Here is a 20,694-nt window from a genome sequence, read left to right as displayed (position 1 = left end):
TAAGTTTCGCTGGTGTTCACGAGCTATTCAATGCAGTCCGGGTCAGATCCCATCTCGTAAATACCTGTGTATGATGGCATGCTACAGAAATGCCACTAAACGCGTAAGGCGCCCGGCATGCACATGTATGTTTGTTGCATGAAGTAGTCCGCGGTTGCGTATCTTGCGTCACCTCTTCACTGACCGCCTGCTGCACCTTTTTTACACCAGATTCTTAAGGCACGATTAACTCTTGTAACTTAACTGCCGCATCTCGACTAATCCTGTCTAGGCTTGGGAAATGTGGTAGTACCTCAGTCTTCATGTTTCCTTCGGGTAGCATGACAGCAAGGCACCGAAAGGGTGTTGTTGCTGAAGAACTATTATTATTACTGTTATTTTATTATTTACCAGGTTGTCTTGTATGGAGGCTATTAACAAATGCACACAGAATCCCAAAGTTATGAACTCGGGGTTTACATCGAAATGAGCAGGACTGGATCGTCACACAAGTTCGGTTGAACTGCCTTTCAGCCGGACCTGAAAGTGTGAGAATGTTTACGCGGGGTGGCATGGCAACGTTCGGTAGGAACGTGTCTAAGAAATCTGATCATTCAACTCAATTGCACAACATTGCATTCGCTTTGAAAATTGCAGAACCATGAGGAGTCACGCAGCGAAATTTCTCGAGTTTGACTGGTGTATTTCCACAATGATAATCACTCTGCTTTTCTAAATAGAACCAATGTATTGAAGATTTCGTCCTGTAAGTGAAACCAATCTGTTCTGAAGAGCCCAGAAGTGTTGTACGAGTGTCTCATTATTTGGAATGACCAGCAGCGCACAGCCCACGCATCGCAGCATATTTTCTCCAAGGGAACTACTCATAAGGTTTCTGAAAACTCTTCGGCAGCCCACGGTCGGTTTCGCATTGCGGTTTCTCGAACACCGTCCCGAGTAAAACATCAAACAGCCTGTGTGCAGTATATTCAGTTGGAGAGCATCGCTGGTGAGAGGTCTAGTTGAGATTCGGTTGGATCTCCCTTTAAAACCCAATTAGTGGGCATATTTTGGTTATACTACCGACTTGGTGACTAACAGGCAGTTCTCTACCCTAAGATCTGGAAACTGTTGGTTGGTTTGTGACATTGTCAAACCATTCGTCTGTCATACAAATCATGTTTATCAATTGAAAGCCTATCCCCTCGTTAGGATCCCTTGAATCCGTATAGAATTGCTCGATACAACTTCCTTCTTTGTCTTCTCATATTGTTGGTGATTTCCATGACTAGGTGGTTTGCTTCGTACGTTGCCCATTCCATTTCTGTTCGGTACACCTGAGTCAGTGCCATATTACGGGCTAAATCAGCTGATATATTTTACCTTGGCTGACCGGAAGTACAGTTAAAGTAGGCAACGAGAAAATCAACAGTGTTCGTTACGCTGTCTCAGTCGCCTCAGCGAAACTTAGCCGCCGAGACAACTCAAGTCTCCGATAAGAAGTGTTGGGCGGGATCGCTCAGTGCTTAGAGCGCGAATCTACTGACCGCAAGGTCCATGGTTCAAACCCGACCTCTGCGTCTCGACTTCCATTTTCATGCTTTGGGGAACCTGGCAGTATCCCAGCCCCCGTGCATTATTCTGATGAAATGGCAATAGCTGCACCGAAAAGGTGTTACAGCTGAACGGTACGACTGGGTAGCCGCCGTGCCGTCCAATACCTGTAAGCACGCGAACAGGCGAAAATTGAAATGTTCATCTCGTGTGCATTTTTAAAAACTCCTGAACATTCCATATAATAGTTTAGCAGGTGCCTCTTTCTATTGGCTATTTTGGTGGCACCCGAGTTGGAACTAGGGTACCATTGTTGGAAAAGTAATTTTTCCTAATATGTTTTCAAACGTTTCAACAGATACTTTCACTTGAAACGAATTTTGAGCTCAAGTAAGCTCGTTTAAACTTCACAAATTACGGAAGCCAAAAGTGAAGCTGTGAAGGATACATCAAACTTTTTCTCTGTACCTTACCCAATACTTATTTGCCTATGTCGTCTGCTATTTAGTCGTGATTTGCTCCAGGCCTGAGCCGTTGTGTAAGGCAGGTATGCACTGAATTGAAGCTTCAGCCAAACTTCTTCTAATCGCAAGCATCTGTGGCCTTGTATTCGGTGTCTACAGTATGGACAGACGATCGAACCCTGTGAAACTCCTACCGGTATCAACAGCCCTGCGACCAAGCTCGAATCCTTCACGGTTGCCACACGAGTGAGGCGACGTGAGGTGCACATTCTTCAGTCTATTGAAAACATTTGTCTCAAACTTCACAAACTTCGCAATGGCGATTATCATTTGACATTGTGCTTTCAATGGCTTCAATAGTACATAAACTTTGAAAGCATAGTTAAGTCAATAAACAATTTTTGAGCAATCCCAACCCAAATAAATCTGTTCTTGTACGTTTTGGATTCAGTAATCCATAAACATCACGGACCTGAGTTCTGCCGTGATCGGCGTACTACTTATGTGGATCACGGACAAGTGCAGATCTCCGCTGGAGAATGGATTGTTGAATGGCTGTTGTCAGGCAGAACGGCATCGAATTTCTCGCGGTTGAAGCCCACAACCAGCGGGCTTGAAACAGACATTCCAGCCAGTATCACTTCCTTTGTGAGATTGTGTACCAGCCCACAGCATACTACAAATCGCCGTTTTTAATGGACACATTTCTTCATACACTCACTGACTCCTTTCCCTTTGAACCGTAACCTCAGTGCCCTCTTTTGCCATTTTGCAGTAGTCAATAAGGGCTACAGCGTCCGGTTTTGTAGTGAAGTTTTCTCTCACCCAAACCGCTGATCCTGTTCGGAGGAAATTTGAGAACTGGATTCTGAACACTAGGAGTGGAAGGGTCCTGATCAAACAGATCGATATCTACTCTCAAAAGCAGTAGAACTTGACTGAGCCCTTAGTATTGACATTAAAATGAACGTGCAGCCATTTTTAACGTTTTAACTTGATTCTTCTTAGATAGAAACACTTGCAAAATTTCACTCTTACACACTACTGTCTGCAGAGACTTCCAAAGAGAAAGTAGTACTGCAAGGATTACCTGTGGTCGATTTCTACCGCAACACCTTTGAGCATCTAACTTGAAGACATGATGCAAAAAGCATCAAGTTTTTAGTGCTGTTTGATAGTCCTTAACTCTCGAAATGTTAGTTTCCTTGGATGGCTTATGTATAGTCTTGGTTGGAATTCGCTGAGTCCCGAATAGTGTTGAAATCTGATAACCCTTTGATCTATTCATATCCAAGAAATTTTCAAACGATCCTTGTGATAACAAACAATAAATAGAGAAAAATAAGAGAAATCTGACGGTATCAAGGTTCTGTCAAATGCATCTGTGTACACGCTTTGTGGTATCGTCAGGCTCTTAACATGAGCCGAAAATAGAATAGGCGAAACGAGAATCAACCGGTTTTCATTCAGCCTGCTTTCGTTGTACTGCTTTTGGTGATATCAGTTGTTTGGTGAAATGGCAGTCCACAAAATCCATCAATGCATACATTACATAATATCCTGTTCAGATTTTTTAAGTCACCGCTGACACCTTTCTCTACTAATAGTTGGTGGTTGACAATTGAAGGCCTAGACGTGGGGTCGGCGGGCAAACCAACACGTTTCAATAAGCTCATTCATTAGGTTCTTTAGAAGTGTGTGGCGACAGCCGTTTTAGCGAGTATATGTTCAAATCATGTTAATCACATACTAATGTGGGAAGCCATTACCAGTGCTTCCAGATTGTTTTAGAACCAGCGATCGGTTGGAGCTTGTAACGCTGTTGTCGATTTTCTACATTGGATTATTGTAAGCAGGGCAGATTGCACAGTGGTTGAATAACTTGCCATATCGAACTAATGCGTGCATTGTAGAGCACCGAGTGCTAACGTGGTTGGTCCGGGTGTTGAGTATTGTGTGAACGTAGCTTCTGTTTCCACACCGTTGACCAATGAACCCCTCAGTGTAGAAGCAATCTACTAGCCTTGGTGAAGTCACACTCTTTTAGCCTGAGGGACCCAGCAGAACCGCCAACAGAGGTACAACTAAGCAGTCTCGTAGAATCAGTCTGCGCGGTAACGAAGACTACCTAGAATCCATGGTCTGCTGGAAACTCGAAACCCAAACGTTGGTCACCGGCCGGCTGAGTATTGGTCGAATGCATAAAAGCTTATGGTGTTTTAACTATTTAGTTGAAAGCATTTTGATATGCACGTGTAAGCACTCATTTCATGGTTACATCACGTCATTTTTGCAACCCGATTAGGCAAAGTTTCACAATACCCGTGTTGTTGCACGTTAACCAATCAACGGAAATTGGTGAAAGACGTCCAAGGGAAAATACGTTTTCACTAGGACATCGAGCTGCACACGGTCGACACGCCAACTAGAACGGTTAGGCGTGTTGGAAATTAAAAATTCATGAAGAAAAACAAACCTGGGTGTTCTAGTGTTAATCGTTGTCTGTCACGGCTTCTTCCATGTTACATGTGAATTCTCCTCACCTTATTAGGGACTCTGTTCACATGGCGTCCTGCTAATCTTCCATTCATTTTTTCCAGCTTATTCTACATTCATTACCAAAGAGAAGCGCGTTCATCAAAAAATTGGCTTACGATCATGACGGTTGCGAACGTCAGGTAAGCTCGGCCATTGATTGATTGTTCGGTCTGTTCAGATCGATCGTACGCTCGAAGTAGCTGACCAGTTTGTTTCTATTAAATCTGCTCATCTCGTTCCGATCTCGCTTACAGAATTTTTTTAAATTTTAAGCCTGCACTACTTCAGAACTGAAACGGCCCGCTTGATTTAACCAAGTCATATCCTTTCAGCGCTCGTGAGCGCTCCGTATTCATCCTGATCTATGTGCCTCTTCGTTTTTCTTGGTTTTGCTGGCGCTAATATAGGTATTAATGGATCACCTAAAATAAGTTGTACCTTTTAATAACTGAGGAATATTTGGGGTTACTGGTGGACTGTTTTTGTTTGAGGGACACTACACTTCATACCATCTACTCACTTGTGTCAACCAAAATCGGAAATTTCTCACCGATTATGTTTACTTGAGAGAACATGGGCCTCTTGAACTTCTCGGTTTTTGTGCTGACCACTTTCAGAGAACTTTTGCGCATGTGGCTGATCAGGCCAGTTTGAAGGACCTTTGTCGCTGAATTTTGGTTGTTCAAAAATTCTTGACCAAATGTGATACCGTCCAACCCTTGTGCGCAGCGCAGTTAGGTGTGGTAGTGCCTACCGTGCACTCACTCACCGCGCACTAACGACGCCAACTGTGAGATTGACAGCGTGTGACTTTGCAGAAACTGTGAATGAGATTGCGAAGAGGTTGGGTGTTCTGAGTACGGTCTGCCTGTCCTCGTGACCCCCTGCACTTAGCTAGAGAAATTGCAAGAAATGGCGGGTAGTCGCTGTCAGTGGTATTTGTGCTGTTAGTTTCTTTCCACGTTTTCTAACTGGATAGCTCAGAGTGATTGCGGTAGGTTAACATTTGGTCTTGCTGTCATCTTTTCTGTTAGCTTTTTTCAATTTGGGATTTCGAGTATAAGTGAATGAACTATATAGTTGTACGGCATTGATGCATGTGTCAACGCCACCATTGCGGTGCCTTGTGATGATGATGGTGGGTGACACTCCTTCCACTTGGATAGGTTTGGTTTGTTTATGCCACGGAATATATAGCGCAGATCGCATCAGGTTTCGGATAGACACGCAGGATACTGAACGCTTGTTCGCAGTTCACGGATTCGCTTAATTGTCACCCAGGGTTTCCTGTAGTCATTGTTGAAGTCGCAGGGTTTCTCGACTTCCTGCGGTTATTCGAACAAGCAATGAGAAGCCTGCGTGGTATTTTGGATGGCGTTGGGTTCCTATGTTCAGTGTGTTGAAACTTTTTGGGTGCATACAATCGTAGACCCTATGTCGCCAATAGTTCGTTGGTCTTTGGCTAGTTTACTTTTGGTTTAACTTGTCAGAGTAGTGTGCCGCAGCTATTTTCATCTTCGTTGGCTCACGTACGTTGTTGCCCAGTCCTATGCACCCAGCACGATTGTATTTGCATGGATATAGGGTAAGCATAAAACCCTATTCGTGATATCGTTTGGAAATCGATCTCATATGTTTGCTTCGTTTGCTCCGTTTTTATTCATAAGACAATTTCAGCTTCAAGGTAAATATGTGGTCGATCTGGAGGAGCTCCATTCCATGAACCCATTCTTCTTCCTCCTACCGACGAGGTCGACATAAAGGCTTCGGTCGTGTGTCCCTGTGCACAGCTTTTTCGGTCTATCAACCACCCCTTGATAGACTGAGCGGGTGAACTCGCTATATTCGGAGGGTTATTCTAGATTAATCAATCAATCATCAATTCATTATCAGTTTGTCAGCTATAAACTGTGTACCATGAACACATTGGTTCCAGCTGTTTAGGTTTCGACCACAGGAAAATAGGAGCATGGGAGATACGGCTAAGTTTTGAAGACGATGGCATACTAAGTTAGTTCGGGAATTGGATAGATACGCATCAAAAGAGATAGCTTTGATACATTAACATCACTGGCTGCGTGGTTAAGTCATTTTTGCCATTGTCATCAACCATTGGTGAATTGAGTCCCATCCGGAGAGGCGGCAGTTATTGACCCGATTCAGTTTACTGGTTTAGTGTTTTCATACATCGTCGCCAGGCCATACATTGGCACTCAACACAGGGCTGAAGGAAAAGTGCTATGCGGCAACAGTCCTTTGGCATGCGGAGTACATGTCTTAACCGGTACAGCCTATCAAGAGTGAGTAATTCACTTATCGTGGGAGAGTTCCTTCTTCTTAAGACCATCTGGCGTACCTCAGCATTGCTAATCCCATGTTCCCACCACACCTTACCAATGCTTTGGAGACACCGATGGTCAAACACTGACAGCTTTCGTATTTCCTCTGCGAGTCGAGATCACCGTTAAAATACATAGAGCACCATGGAGCGCAGTCACTTCGTTCTTGACTGAAATTGACATCACGTCGATGCCATAGGTGTTGATAAATGCTACCCTGGTTTTCCGGATTCGAGAAATAATCTCATCTCCAGCCGGTCCATCCAACCTTATACAACTAGCCGGGTAAACGGATTTATCTCCCGCATCGATTGGCTCCTATGCAACCATTAAGTTTGGGTTTGATCCCGCTCAGTCATGTAGCAAAATTTCACACTTTGTAGATGTGTAGCACATGCCAAAGCTTGCTGCAAAAGTATTTAGGTTAGTTAAAACAGTTCTGAACTAAGGACGGAGTGTGTGGTTTTTAGGGCTGACCTTTCCTAACAGGTCCTTTCCTTTGGGCAAGGCAGGCTCGCTGCTACCTCCACACTCTTATCGCAGAGGACAGCACGACTTTAGCTCTAAGCCACCTTGTAATACGATTACTCGCAGTACGAGCACTCGCTGTTCTTGGTCAGGCTGCTCCTTGTTGGACTTCCTGGCTTGGCAGAACGTTTAGGAACTGAGTTCTGGCCAGTGTAGCCTGCAGGATCATTGCAGCACAGAAGTCCGACCACCACGGTAAGGTGAAAGCTGTAGATCAGGAATGAGAGATGTCTGCCCTCATCAAATGGTTTTAGGTGGATATCACTGTGCCGTTATGGTACTCCTTGCTTTTTTGTTTGTACATCACCGTTAGTGGTGTAGAGGTACAGCCGGTTCAATCATAGCATTACAACAGTAGTCTAATTCCTGCTCCATTCAGCTGTTCTCATTAGACCACTCTACTTTCTTAGATGTTTCCACAATCTGTTATAACTTACCTCCTCTAGCATGTTCACACGTCGCTGAGTGCAACTTTCATGTCTGACTGTTCGGCTAATGGAGAAGCCGTAATGATAATGTGTTCTTCGAGGTCAGTCTCTGATCGCCTGAACTACCAAATGGCTAATTGTTCACGCGTTGTCCTTGATTTCGGTTCCTTATCTGTTGCAACCGGTAGTTTCAGCAGCTGGTGATCAGAGCAGAACTGCAAAACTGATTTGTGTTGTTTTCGTTTGGTGCTGAGCATGAACCAGGCCTCACACTCCTACGGTATTGACATCGTTGGCACTCTTAGTGGACATCATCGACGATTCTTTGGTTACGGCTGAGCTGTTTCGCATATTGATTATCCTAATCCGTTCCATTAGAACATTGGTCGTGACGTTGACATTTCATTCAGTTCAACGTTCAGTCCAAATGTGCAACGGCTATGTGACCAACAAAGAATCAAAGCCACATATTTTCATAAAGGAAGCCACCCACAAGGCTGCTGAAAACTCTTCGACAGCCCATGACCAGTTTCGCACTTCTTGGGGCTCATCAGGTAGGCGCAGTCCCTTGGTTTCCGTCAACCTTATGTTCTAATTGAACCCAAATTGAACAGATTTCGGTAAATACACATATTAATTTGGTTTTTAAAAATCATAAATGAGCGCTTCAATTGAGTCTCTCATGAAAACCAAATTGATATAGAAATAAGTGTATTTGTCAAAAGCCACATATCGTTTTACGGCGAGAGTGGTACAGTCACTTCTGAAGCATATAGAGCCTTTTAAACGGGTCTTGTGTGCACACGACCTCTCGTATTGTCCATTTTAGCCGACAACAACCACACACACCGCACACCTTGGTCACATGAACTCCAGGGTTGTCTGTAGTACGGAATGGAATCCGTGTAACTCATGTTTGAGCCTTCCTAACGTTCATTGAAGCTAATACGGTTGGAACTGAACCACCGCCCTTGTGTGCACAGGAGGTGTTAATGATACATCCCGTATCCACGCTGGAACTGTCCGCATTTTCTCATGAAAAACCATACGTGGTTTTCGACGGAACGCACTATTCACAAGGTTGCTAAAAATCCTTCGACAATCCACGACCTGTTTCGCTCTTGGAGCTTATTAGGTCCCTGAGTTTCCGTCAACCTCACGATTTACCTGAGCACACATTGGACACAATTCGTGAAATGCACTCATTAACGGAAAGCTCAACCGAGTCCGGGTTGAATCTCCCGTTTACCGTATTGTTCAACTGAGTGTGCTGCACAAAGGCTGTCTCATGTTGCATTTGGGGTGATATCCGCAATATCGCACCTCATTGCCTCGACGAAACACACTACTTATAAGGTTGCTGAAAACTGTTCGACAGCCTGCGAACGGTTTGGTTCTTTTGATTCATCAGGTAGACACTGCCTCCGAGTTTCCGTCAGTCTTATGTCGTACCTGAACGTAAGATTAAGACTCTTTGAATTCACCTTTAAAACCAAATCACTTTTCAGATGAGTTTTCTAATGTTGTCTGTTGGCCCAAGTGTTCGTATAAATGCACTCTTCTTTCTGTTCGAGACTGATGAGATGAATTCGAGATCTCACTTGCTGTTATTGGGACGATTGAACTAGTTTCCTAGACCCCACCGCTGCCTTATGCCTGTTTCTGGAATTTAACTTTCATATCATATAGTGAGTCGATGATCGCAACACGACTGTGTAGTACTCGTGGTTTGCCTTACTTTGTTTACCTTTCTGCAATGAAGCTATTGAACAAAGGGTTTTCAGCGGATTGATGAATTACCTCGCCTATTCGAGACCGTATTTTTTAGTCAGTCGTAGTCGATCCGGCTATCTCCACTCTCCTTTTTATAAGATAATTTGTAGACTAGCTCTTCAAGTTGGATCCTTGGGCCTTACAACCCTTCTGTGGCACAAGCAAGTTGAATTTGCTTGAACTCTAGATGCATGGTAAAGGTGAGGGAGCTGAACATGGGTACCTCGATAGGAACTTCAGTATAGAAGATGTGACTGGCCATCAAGGATGTAGTTTCCGCAAGTTCTTGTAGGAAATCGCGATACAACAGGTGTGGGAATGTAGATTCGCATCATTAACTGTTGTTTTTGATGTGATTTCCATGATCTTCGGTCATCTGCAACCCGATAACGACCTACTCTTGTGGTTTTTCTCACAAACTTGCGTTCGGCCGATACGGTTTCTTTTTGTTCATGTGACCGATCAACAGGTTGTTGATTGTTCGCTTGTCATCTGGTGCAAAGTTGCAACGACAGAGCAGGAGGATGCCTCCTGCTTTAGTTGCAATCTGACGTATCTTTGATAATGAGCTTCAAGCCTGTTTCTCCTTGTAGCTGGAGGAAACCATCTTATCGTACGTTGCCTGCATGTGTCGCCTAATTATGAATGTTGTTCTGATTTTGCCTGAAATAAAAACTACTTCGAGGTTCACTAAAAATCTTGAAGTGTGGCTCAAAACACATTGTGTCATAGAAAAACATCACCCACAGTCTCTATTGCGATCTTTTGCGGTGCTCGATATGAGCACGTCGTTCCACAGACAAAGGCAGCCGAATACACGGTAACAATTCAGAATCGCCAAAGCAGTAGATAAACCTATCGGGCTTGAGTGACTGGGATATGCAGTGCGCAGCCTTCATCTACTGAAGAAAGCGTTTTGTCCATTCAAACCGTTGCTGGTAAGAAGTTCGCGGAGGACAGGCCATGACGGCAGTGCAAAGTGAAAGTGACTACAGTTGAACTGGGTTTCTCGTGTTTCTCGCTTTACGTAGTTAGAAACCCTATAGGACATGGCACATTGTCTATACCAATGGTGAGCGCACTGTCAGTTTTCAACCGTACCGCTCAGCTGAAGCTTACTCTTCGCTATGATTTGGGCTTGTGTTGGGTAATTTTCGCAAAATATGCCGGATCGATTCCTATTGTGAGGTCCTACTGCTGCCCGGGTCTACCCATCTCTGTTTGAAATTATGGACACTCCTTTCTTGGCCGTTTTCCCTCAGGAAGTAGAATCCTCTCCATCAATTTCTATCCCTCCTTTTTCACGCTCTCCTTCCTTATGATGGTGTCATCGTAATCACCAGTCCTATGCTGTATACTTATACGGTGGTTGTATGACTGCTGGTCTATGATGACAACCATGATGGTGTTGGTCATGGTGAACTCCCGACTTCTGTTTGATACAGGAAGAAACGGTAGTTTTTTGACAGACTGCGGACTTTCAAGGAAAATGTTATTTAGCGAAAGACAGATCTACTGACCGGAAGGTCCGTGGTTCGAACCCGACCTCTGCCACCCGACTTTCCCTGTCTATGCTTGGGCGACCTGGCCGTACTCCAGCCCTCGTGCCTCCTTCGTGTGGCATGGCAACTGGGCACCGAAAGGGTGCTGAGCGATTTTATGCGCATGGTTGAATTTTTTGAGGGAAACTGGGGAGAACGCCACACATATCTGGTTTTGCGGTTAATTTTTACTGTCCCACGTTTTATCATTAGTGAAGCAAAGCGAATTCGATCTATCGTTTTTCTGAGTTGACCAAGGCTAACCGCATGGGTTTGTGGTCATCATTCATCGCTCTTTTTTATAGCCTCACCACCTGTTGCCAGCTCGTTAGTCTACCCTTGTTCCTCCCCAGGTTTTTTTTACCTCACGCGTACCAATTTAGAAATTGGGTTCAAACAAGAATTGTTGCATCGTCTCAGTGATTCCCGTATGGATAAACGGGTCATACAATATACTGAGTGACTAAAGGTCGACATACGCTAAGAGCACACATTAACGTATTTATCGCCATGTAAATTGTCGAGACACGACTAGTGCTGCTTTAAAAAATGACAGAGGAACCATCTTGTTTGACAGGTGGAATGGACAACCTCGTCCTATGTTTCGCATGATAGCGATCATTAGGTGAGGAGAACATCGGCATTCGGCCTTGTTCTACGGCGCTGAGCCAGTGGGTTGCACTCTGAATCAAGCAGCTCATATGTTGTCACTCCCACTCTTGATCTGTCGACAGATGCTGAATATATTTTCACCAAACTTTTTCGAAATTTGAAAAAAATTGGTCGCTATTTCTAAAGAGCTTGGTAAACAATCGGTAGTTACCAAGCTCTTCTGAAACGATGACTTCTCAATCGGTTCCAAACTTTTTCCAATTGATGGAAAACTTGGTCGCTGTTTGCTGCGCGTTCCGTTGTGGAAAATCGGAACGGATGCGTTTCTTTGAATCATCCTGTGAAAATTCATATGGAATGAGAGCAGGACAAAAGTGACTACTAATTACCAATAAAGTATAGATATTTGTGAAGCCATAAATAATCAAGAGCACAGCACCATGAAAACGAATATTAGCAGCCAGAAGTATATAGTAAGAGGTTCGACTGTACTGACAACGAGAGTAACGAAGAAACTCAATGTGTGTGCTGCTGATTGATTCGTTCCTATGGATCTTCTAGGAACGTTCAGACAATTTGGATAAAAGCCATAAGGTTGGATACCGTTCACGTGATATAGTGGTTACATCTTCATACATTTCTAACAGGGGAATTTCTCGAAAAGATGTTTCAGATGTAATTTGTGGAAAACTGGAAAAGAGCCCCTCATCGATGACAATGTCATTTCTCTGTCCAATGGGGAATTACTTTATTTCCTTTTTTAGTTTCGGAGCAGAGAAATTTCGTAACCACTTACTTTTAGTTGTTTACAAATGTGACAGCCACCTAACTCCATTCGTCTTCGTGTTACCAGATTACGTGTGCATGCATGTTCATCTCTTTGAAGTCTGTTGGCTGTTGCTTTCAGCAAATGACTTTGCTCAATATGTACTCTTAGTCGTCGCAGTGTTTTTCTTACGGCATGCATGCTGTGCCAAGTTTATTTGCTTGTCTGTGAATCTCCGGTGGTTCATTCTTTCTCTCCGGTATTTGGTAGATTGTATATTCAGCCGCGAGGTAGTATTACAACGACAAACTGAGTATTAGAAGATGTCCAGAACCCGTATCTTGTCAATGATTGTTTCGCGAATGTGCAGAGTGATTGGATGGTTAGGTGTAGTATAACAAAACGATGCAAACGTGTGACTAGCTCCACGTAAGTTCAATGTGGAATTCAACCCGAGATCAGTTTGAAGGAAATTCGAAGACTACGCCTACAAGTTGAGTTTCGAAAATGGCAAAGCTTGTAATAGATGGTTCAATAATTTTATCAGCCTTATAAGTAGTATCAAGTCAAGGAAATTACTTCGATATACTGAATTTCGCTCCAACTGAAAAGTGAGACAGCACCACATTTAGCCGAAGAAAGATCCTTTTGAGTGTCCCGTCAGTATCAGCTCAAGTCTCAACTGAGTGTCTATCTGCTCGTCTGTTCAATTTAATTTTCAAGTATGAAGTAAGATTGGTGGAAGTCCAGGGACTGATCCAACCTGGTGAACTCCAGACCGACGAAACTGCAGTGGACTGTCGGATATGTAGAGGCTCTAAAAGCACAGGTCCCTTCGGATAGCTTAGCACAACCTGGTTAATTGTAACACGACAAATTGGCCGATGATTAATTTGACCAAGCACGAATAACACGAATGAACAGCTGCCGGCAAAACAAAGGACGCATTTTTTCGACCTTTAGGTGCACGTCAAATCATGTTTAACGGAGCGTGCATGACCTGGAGTTGGGTACTAACCAATGCAGACAGGCAGCTGACCCGAATCGAGCACAATTATCTTTCGCTGTTTAATTGTTCTCACGTGAGCACGGTGTACTCTTCGGTGTGCTAAACTCTAAATATTACTGGCGGCAGCCATCATCATATGGACTAAGCCGCACACCAGCCAGTCCTCATGTTTTGTCCTGGGCTTGACTCACGAGTGGCATGGTCCTTCAGTCAGCCTGTCGCATACGTGACGAAGTTCTATTGTTTGATTTAACGCATTCCTGATGACAGCTGTAAGTTTCTTTTGACCATGCATATAGGTTTGAAATTTCACGCTTTTGATCCAATTAGATTGGGTTTACACCGCCTCATAGTAGTTCCATACTTGATTCAGGACAAACGTCTTCTTGTCTCATGAAGGAAACTACTCATAAGGTTGTTGAAAACTCTTCAACAGCTCACGACCGGTTTCGCCCTTCTTGGGGTTCATCAGGTAGGCGCAGTCCCAGAGTTTCCGTCAACCTTATGTTCTACTTGAACCCAAATTGGACTGTTTTTTTCGAGAAATACACTCATTTGCAAATCAATTTGGTTTTCACGAGAGACTCAACTGAATCTGTTGTTTATGATATTCTACAACTGAATGTGCTGCACACAGGCCGCCTCATGTTTCAGTTGGCACGATATTCGAGATATCGCAGTATATTTTATGCTAGCATGCGAAAACTGTGCTGCAATTCGACAAGACTCAGTCGTGGTAGGGTGAACAGTAAGGGTTACAAACTCAGGGCTTGTTTGGTAAATAGAGAACAAATCTAACAGAAGTTCAAAAAAGTCCCCTGTGTATTCACGAACCAATATCAAGTACATTTTTATTAAGGAAAATACTCACAAGGTTACTGAAAACTCTTCGACTGTCCACGACCGGTTTCGCCCTTCTTGTTGTTTCATCTAACATGCACGTGTTCCGTCGTGCCAGCCCACCGTTCGGACTCGCACCATTTGTACAAAACGCCCTCGCTGCCAGCGGTTTTGAACCCAGCTAGCAGTGGGATCACTAAGTCCGACATTGCTTGCTGGCGCTAATATGCAGTTGAAGTTCCACTAGGCAGGATCTCCAAGTGAACAGACGCTAGCAATGGGTCGTATGCATTGACGCGTTCATTGTACTTGCAAACTCTAGAAGTGTTGAAAGCAGGACACCACGTTAAGTGTTTCCGATACCAACTTTGATTAATAACTACTCGCACAACTTATCCAAAGTATAAATTAACACTAAGCCACATAAGGTGATTCCAAGGACAATTTATTACGTTAGATTATTCTCATACTCACCGTCTGTACAAAGCGCGAGGTTGCTCGATAGTCCTGTACCCCTTTAGGCGCTCGACAAGTGATTCCTTCTAGTTCCGTGGTTTTACCATTTCCATCGTTTACCAGAGAGTGGATGTGCTCATATGGGGTGACTGCACTGTGCTCATACCACGCAGTTGTGCTAATTTTGATCAGACGATCTAGGAACGCAATGAATGTTTGTGGGTCTCTTGTCACATCACTGCACAAGGTGTTGCTGAAAGTAAGCACCTTCACCAACACACGCGATTAGTGTTCACCTACTTCCTCTAGTTTCGACTCCAAATATCCCAGAAATATATTTGCGACCTTTGATGTGATAGGAGAGCCCCTAATGAATTGTATTAGAGTGCCGATATGCTCGAAACACGATGAAACGAAGCAACCTACGACCAACTGAAAGCATAAAAATGACCCAAACAACTATACAAATGCCGCGTGTAGGAACGGCACGTCCGAAGTGATACGCACGATCTTATCACAATTTAGTATACGCGTGGTGATCCGACCAGATAACATAAAACGCGGGTACTTGGTGCACCTAAAATAGCCCCCACAGGAGAATGATCAAACCGATTGCGTTTATGAAATACGTAGTTTAGCGAAACTGTGAGAGAACTGCGCGTACTCATCGCTGAGCGTAACAGACACGTTTTTATCTCCAGAATAGTACTCAACCTCACGAACTAGAAGACTCAGCAATTGTACTTACTGCCTGGCAGAAAGTCACGCAGTACTTTCGGCAAAGCCAAAGTGGCTTGGGTGAAATCCATTGTCATTCATTTCCAAACCGCGTTTGTCAGTTTAAATGAAGGCCAATGACATTTTGTTGTCTGAACATGCACATGTGGCTCTCCAGGCCCGACTCGCACGTCCATACATGTGTCTGACTAATTAGAGTGGCGCATAGAATGTTGGTTACTGCACTGTTGGCACTAATTTACACGTGTCCTCTTGTCCATATGATTTTGATCATTTCGCTCCGAATGAAGGCTGCCTGAGTTGACCGAAACTTTGAGCATCAGTTTAGTAAAAGTAAGATAATGAGGTATCGGTCGTTCGATTTGAAAGTTAGTTTGCACTTCATACACAGGGAAATTGAACGGCTCATCAAGTTCGATGTTGCAACAGTTGACGGCCTCTATTTGGAGTGGAAGCTTCTTTTGCTTATATACTTCACAGGAAACTCGTGGTAGGGATCATTGAAATCAAAGAACTGTCATGGTGTCAAAATCGCTATCATGGCACCGTCGTGCAGTCAGTCTGTCTATTTTGCGGCTGTGTGCACTATGATCGTGCGATTCAAACTGCTCTGTGGATCAGAAGCATGGCGTCTGCGCGCATAAGATGTACGGAAACTCCAGGCGTTTGTAGTTGGTTTCGCCGAAACATTGACGTGGTAATGCTGAGATAGGACGAAGGGGCTCTCCTGGTTGGTTGAGCTGCCCGTGGTTCATTGTTTACGCTGGTTAGGATTTGTCAGAGGACCGGGTATTCCACAGAACTCTTTTTGCCCAGCGCTATGCTGAGTGGAAACGACCGAGAATCGGTGAGGCTGTTACTTGGTAACGAAGTATGAAGACAGTAATCTCAGTCGATAATTGCCATCTCTTTGGATAGGTACCATGAGACTCAATTCACTGATTCCTAGGGACACTGACAGATATGGTTCAGTCAAGCAGCCAGTGGTGCCCTTGCCTCAGAACTATTGTTTTCAGTTTGTAGCTGCCCAGTTTCTCGTTTCTTCAAGCAATTGGGCAGATTCAACAGCAAACAACTGGTTCTGCCATCACCTCCAATACCTGACTATATCTCTCCTGCCCTCCCTTTTTCTGGCGATCCAAACTCAGGTGGCACAAACCGAAGTACTCTTGTTACATGGTTCATAGCTGATAAACTTAACTAAACTCGGCAAACTCATTACCGGTTCTCCAATGTGCACTTTTTCTCTTTGTTCAGTCGTTTTTTTCGATTTTTAACTTATTGAAACGGCGACTGGAAAAGCAGACAACTTCTTCTTGCGCTTGTTTATTGATCCGTCGCATGGCGTCAACTTCCGTCACGCATGTGACTGCAGCACACGCGTGACCGATTGCTTCAAGGCCATTCAAATTGAGAACTGGCACGGAACTAGTGGTCGGATGAGTGGATAAGATACAAAATCGGTCATTTTTGCCTGTTTTTCGAGTTTGACTTTGGTAAGATTGCGGTTCGGCTTCTTCCGGTTTGTAGCTGTCATAGTAGTAGCAGTAAAGTGAAAATAAACCAGTCTGAATTATCCAAAGTGTCCCTACAAAAAATCGTAAACTTGTGGTGTTTCGGGTCACTTTGGTCCGAGACAGAAACTCACCTTATTTCACGTTTTATTCTCAGATACATGGAATTTCGCGCTTTATTGAATTTTGGAGAAGTGCACTCATAGTCCTTGGATTGTTCGCTGAGCTGGGCAATTTGATTGCAAACGTTTCATCACCAATCGAGGTGACGTCATCAGTGCGTTATTAGGGAGCGTAGTTTTGCACAACCACTAACCCACCGCTATGCACAACTACGCTCCCCAATAACGCACTGATGATGTCACCTCGATTGGTGATGAAACGTTTGCAATCAAATTGCCCAGCTCAGCGAAAGGAAACTACTCATAAGGTTGCTGTTCGACAATCCATGATCGGTTTCCTTTATAAAAAGTGCTCTTTTCCTTTTGTCTGCCACTGTCACATAAGAACATCTGATGTCTGTATCATCACTTCCGACATTATCTGTCCCTCTACCGCCTATTATGTATGTGACGCGATTCAAATTATCAATGGTTTCAGAAAGAACCATTTCTGAGCGTGCAGCACAGTCGGAAAACGAATGAGTCACAGAAGCCAGACAATATGTATATTTCTTCCATTCCTAGTATTTGACCTTTTGCTGTAATATCAAACCACATCTTCGCTAGACAATAATTTTAATTTTTGGTACTGATTTGGACCCAGCTAGTCAGCACAAGCCCTTTCCGAGACAGGTTCCAACGACGAGCATGCAGGCGCGCCTCAGCTTCAGGAGCATGTCTCATGTCACATATTCCAGTTTATGGAAGTATGGACTGAGGCTGAGGTGACTAATTTCATTACAAGGTGCCATACGTCAATGGAAGCATCCAAGAACACCGGACTTTCCATTACGCGGGTGCAAAAGACGTAGAAGTTTCTTCGTACTTCTCCCCTCCCTCAGGAGGACACAGCTCTTATCGAGGAGACAGCTCCCTCTCCCCCCCCCCCCCCCCTTTCTGACAAACTAAAAGGGCGTCAATCAATTGAAGATGACAGTACTGGGGCAGTATCGGCCGTAGTTCAGCTGGTACAACACTCGCTCAGTAGAAGTGAGGTAACGGGTTTGAGTCTCGTCCAAGGACTCCATCTCTTCGGTCGAACATTGTATGGTCTTCCAAATCATCATCTGTTCTACGTCAATTTCACATCTAGTTTACGCTACTCATGCCTGCTACTGAAAAACGAGCCCGAGACGTCTCAGTGTTTGAAGCGCAGATTCACTGACGGGAAGGTACGTGTTTCGAATCCTATCCTGACATGTCAACTGTCTCTGTCTGGGCTTGGGCAACCTGGAAGTACTCAGCCCTCGAGTGGCATTGTAGCTAGGCACCAGAAGGGTGTTACAGCTGAACGATCGTTACCATCATCATTATTGAAAACGTCCACCACTGGTAGACTCTGTGTCATTGTCCTCCTCTTCGGGAGTTCCAGTGGGTGGCAACTAGGGGGGGGAGTTTGAATGGAAATGGGAAAGGACGCAAGTGGTTACTTTACGTACTGCTTATTACTGGTTACAGCGCTTCGAATGGTTGATATGTCCATACGATTAACGATTTTGTGAACTCAAAAAGTTCGGGTACGTTGGACAGGATCGCAACAACCATCCACATTATCACGTAGGTTTTCCATCGCTTCTCCCAGTCATTCGAGCAATTGATAGAACGTATCGTATGGTTGCAGTGTATTCACGGAGCTTCGTTGGAACGATCCTTTTCTAACATTTCCACCAGATTTAGGGGATCTGTATGAAAATCTTCCTGGTCACGTTTGGTGTGAACGTCTACTTCTTTTTGTATGGTGATGGAGCCCCAATTTGGATTGTGGGCTCCTCGTGAGAATAAACAAATCGTTCCATATTGTTATAAGGAGAAAGAGCAGGCAGTGCTGATGAGCCCAAGCTACATATGGTCGAGTCCCAGTAGTCGAACGAACAGGGAGCCTTTCATCATCCCTGACTATCGAAAAAACAAAGTTGTAGTGAATAACTTGGATAAAGTCATGGCAGTGCATATCTGCTGGCGAGGGATGGCTCATTGGCTCACTCAATATCCTTGCTGTGTAGGGATACAGTACTTCGGTTCGATAATAAGGTAGGGTCGAACGATAGAAAAGCATGCCGAAGGTGGTTGTTTCTTCGCTCTTTTACGTCGAAAGAACACAATGCCGTCTTCTAAGCATGGCTCCTGTGGCCACCGTGGTGGCATTTGGTAGAAAAGGCACTACCTTTGATTCTTCCGCCATCTCACAAAGTTGAACACTTAAAACCTCCTACCGGAGCGTTTCAACGTTCCTATCAGTAAGACTGAATTTCTTATGTTGGTACTTTTTGGAACATTGCGGAGCACATCCAGACAAAAATCTTACGGATTGACTTGCTTTTAGCGGTGGATTTGTAACTTTCACTTGTCGTATGTTTTTTAACCAGTCCATAATATCACACCGTTGTGCAAATTTTACTCTATGCAGTTCTGTGGTTATTCTTTTTTTGCTGTTGTCTATCAGTACTGATTACACTGTTTTGTTCTAGGTACTATCCGGTGCTGCCAATTGTGTGAAGATGCTCCAACCGATAGTTGCCAAATTAAATGAATTACTTTTGGAATTTCAGCTAGAAGATATTTCTTGATTTTGTTCACGGTGACTTTAACCAGAGCTCTGTTCTACATTGCCATATCGAAGTATCCGTTCTTAGTTTCAACATGTCTGTGATTCATGCGTCGTCCAGATGCTGTTTCAACATGCTGTGCACGCCCCCTTCTATTCAGCTTTCATTTTGTCTTTCCCTTTACTTCGGGGCTTATATTATCCCTGAAATTCCGTTTATAACTTTTTGCCAATTTATCATCTGGCTTGCATTTTACCAAAGATAAACCTGTAGGTCAGTCATTTTGTCCTCATTCCATCACAACAGTACGCTCAGCTATCTTTTGTACATACTCTTGCGCCTAGCCTTTTTAAGACGAGAAATTATTGTCTTGTAAACTCACATTGTCGTTAATACATGTTTCGTCTTCGGATGAAATATCTATCCGCCTTTCCAAACACCCGTGCTCCATACCGCCGGCGTCGTGGATAGTGGCTTCAATTGCTACAGCGCGGACAGGCCTCAACCGGCCTGTTGATCCAGTAGGATAGGTGATTGAGTTCAAGATAGCTCATTGACCAAGGTGCGAATTCCCTCACCAGAAGGCCCGCAGTTCGAACCAAACATTGGCATTTCGGTTTCTCGTGTGTGCTTGGATAACCTGACAGTCCTCGTACTTCTCTTCGGTGGCATGGCAGTTGGGCACCGAAAGGGCTTTACAGTTGAATGTACAAGTTGCTTTGCCCACGAATCAACAAGAAATTGCGAGGAAGTAAAGTGCTTGTTGAAGGCTTTAGTTTAAACGTTAAAGACAGACCCTGTTTTCCGCCGGGTCGATTGTACCGTGACTTGAATGTACAAGTTGCTTTGCTCACGAATCAACAAGAAATTGCGAGGAAGTGAAGTGCTTGTTGAAGGCTTTGGCTTAA

The 20,694-nt window shown here is 44.1% G+C and overlaps 1 protein-coding gene across 1 annotated transcript in view; it reads left to right on the top strand.

Annotated features, from left to right (window-relative positions):
* T265_00429 (hypothetical protein) overlaps nt 1-20,167 on the top strand; it is a gene marked incomplete at both ends in the record, with an annotated part of 33,380 nt that extends 13,213 nt beyond the window's left edge. The window contains 2 exons of the mRNA XM_009164202.1: nt 4,598-4,675; nt 19,709-20,167. Coding sequence (XP_009162466.1) covers nt 4,598-4,675; nt 19,709-19,807 — 177 coding nt within the window. The remainder of the gene's footprint in view (nt 1-4,597; nt 4,676-19,708) is intronic.
* Between the last annotated feature and the right edge of the window lie 527 nt (nt 20,168-20,694).

This window comes from Opisthorchis viverrini (genome assembly GCF_000715545.1).
Source record: "Opisthorchis viverrini unplaced genomic scaffold opera_v5_4, whole genome shotgun sequence".
In the NCBI taxonomy this organism is placed as follows: Eukaryota; Metazoa; Platyhelminthes; class Trematoda; order Opisthorchiida; family Opisthorchiidae; genus Opisthorchis; species Opisthorchis viverrini.
The sequence above is the reverse complement of the archived record's forward strand: the minus strand, read 5'-3'. Positions and strand labels throughout refer to the sequence as shown.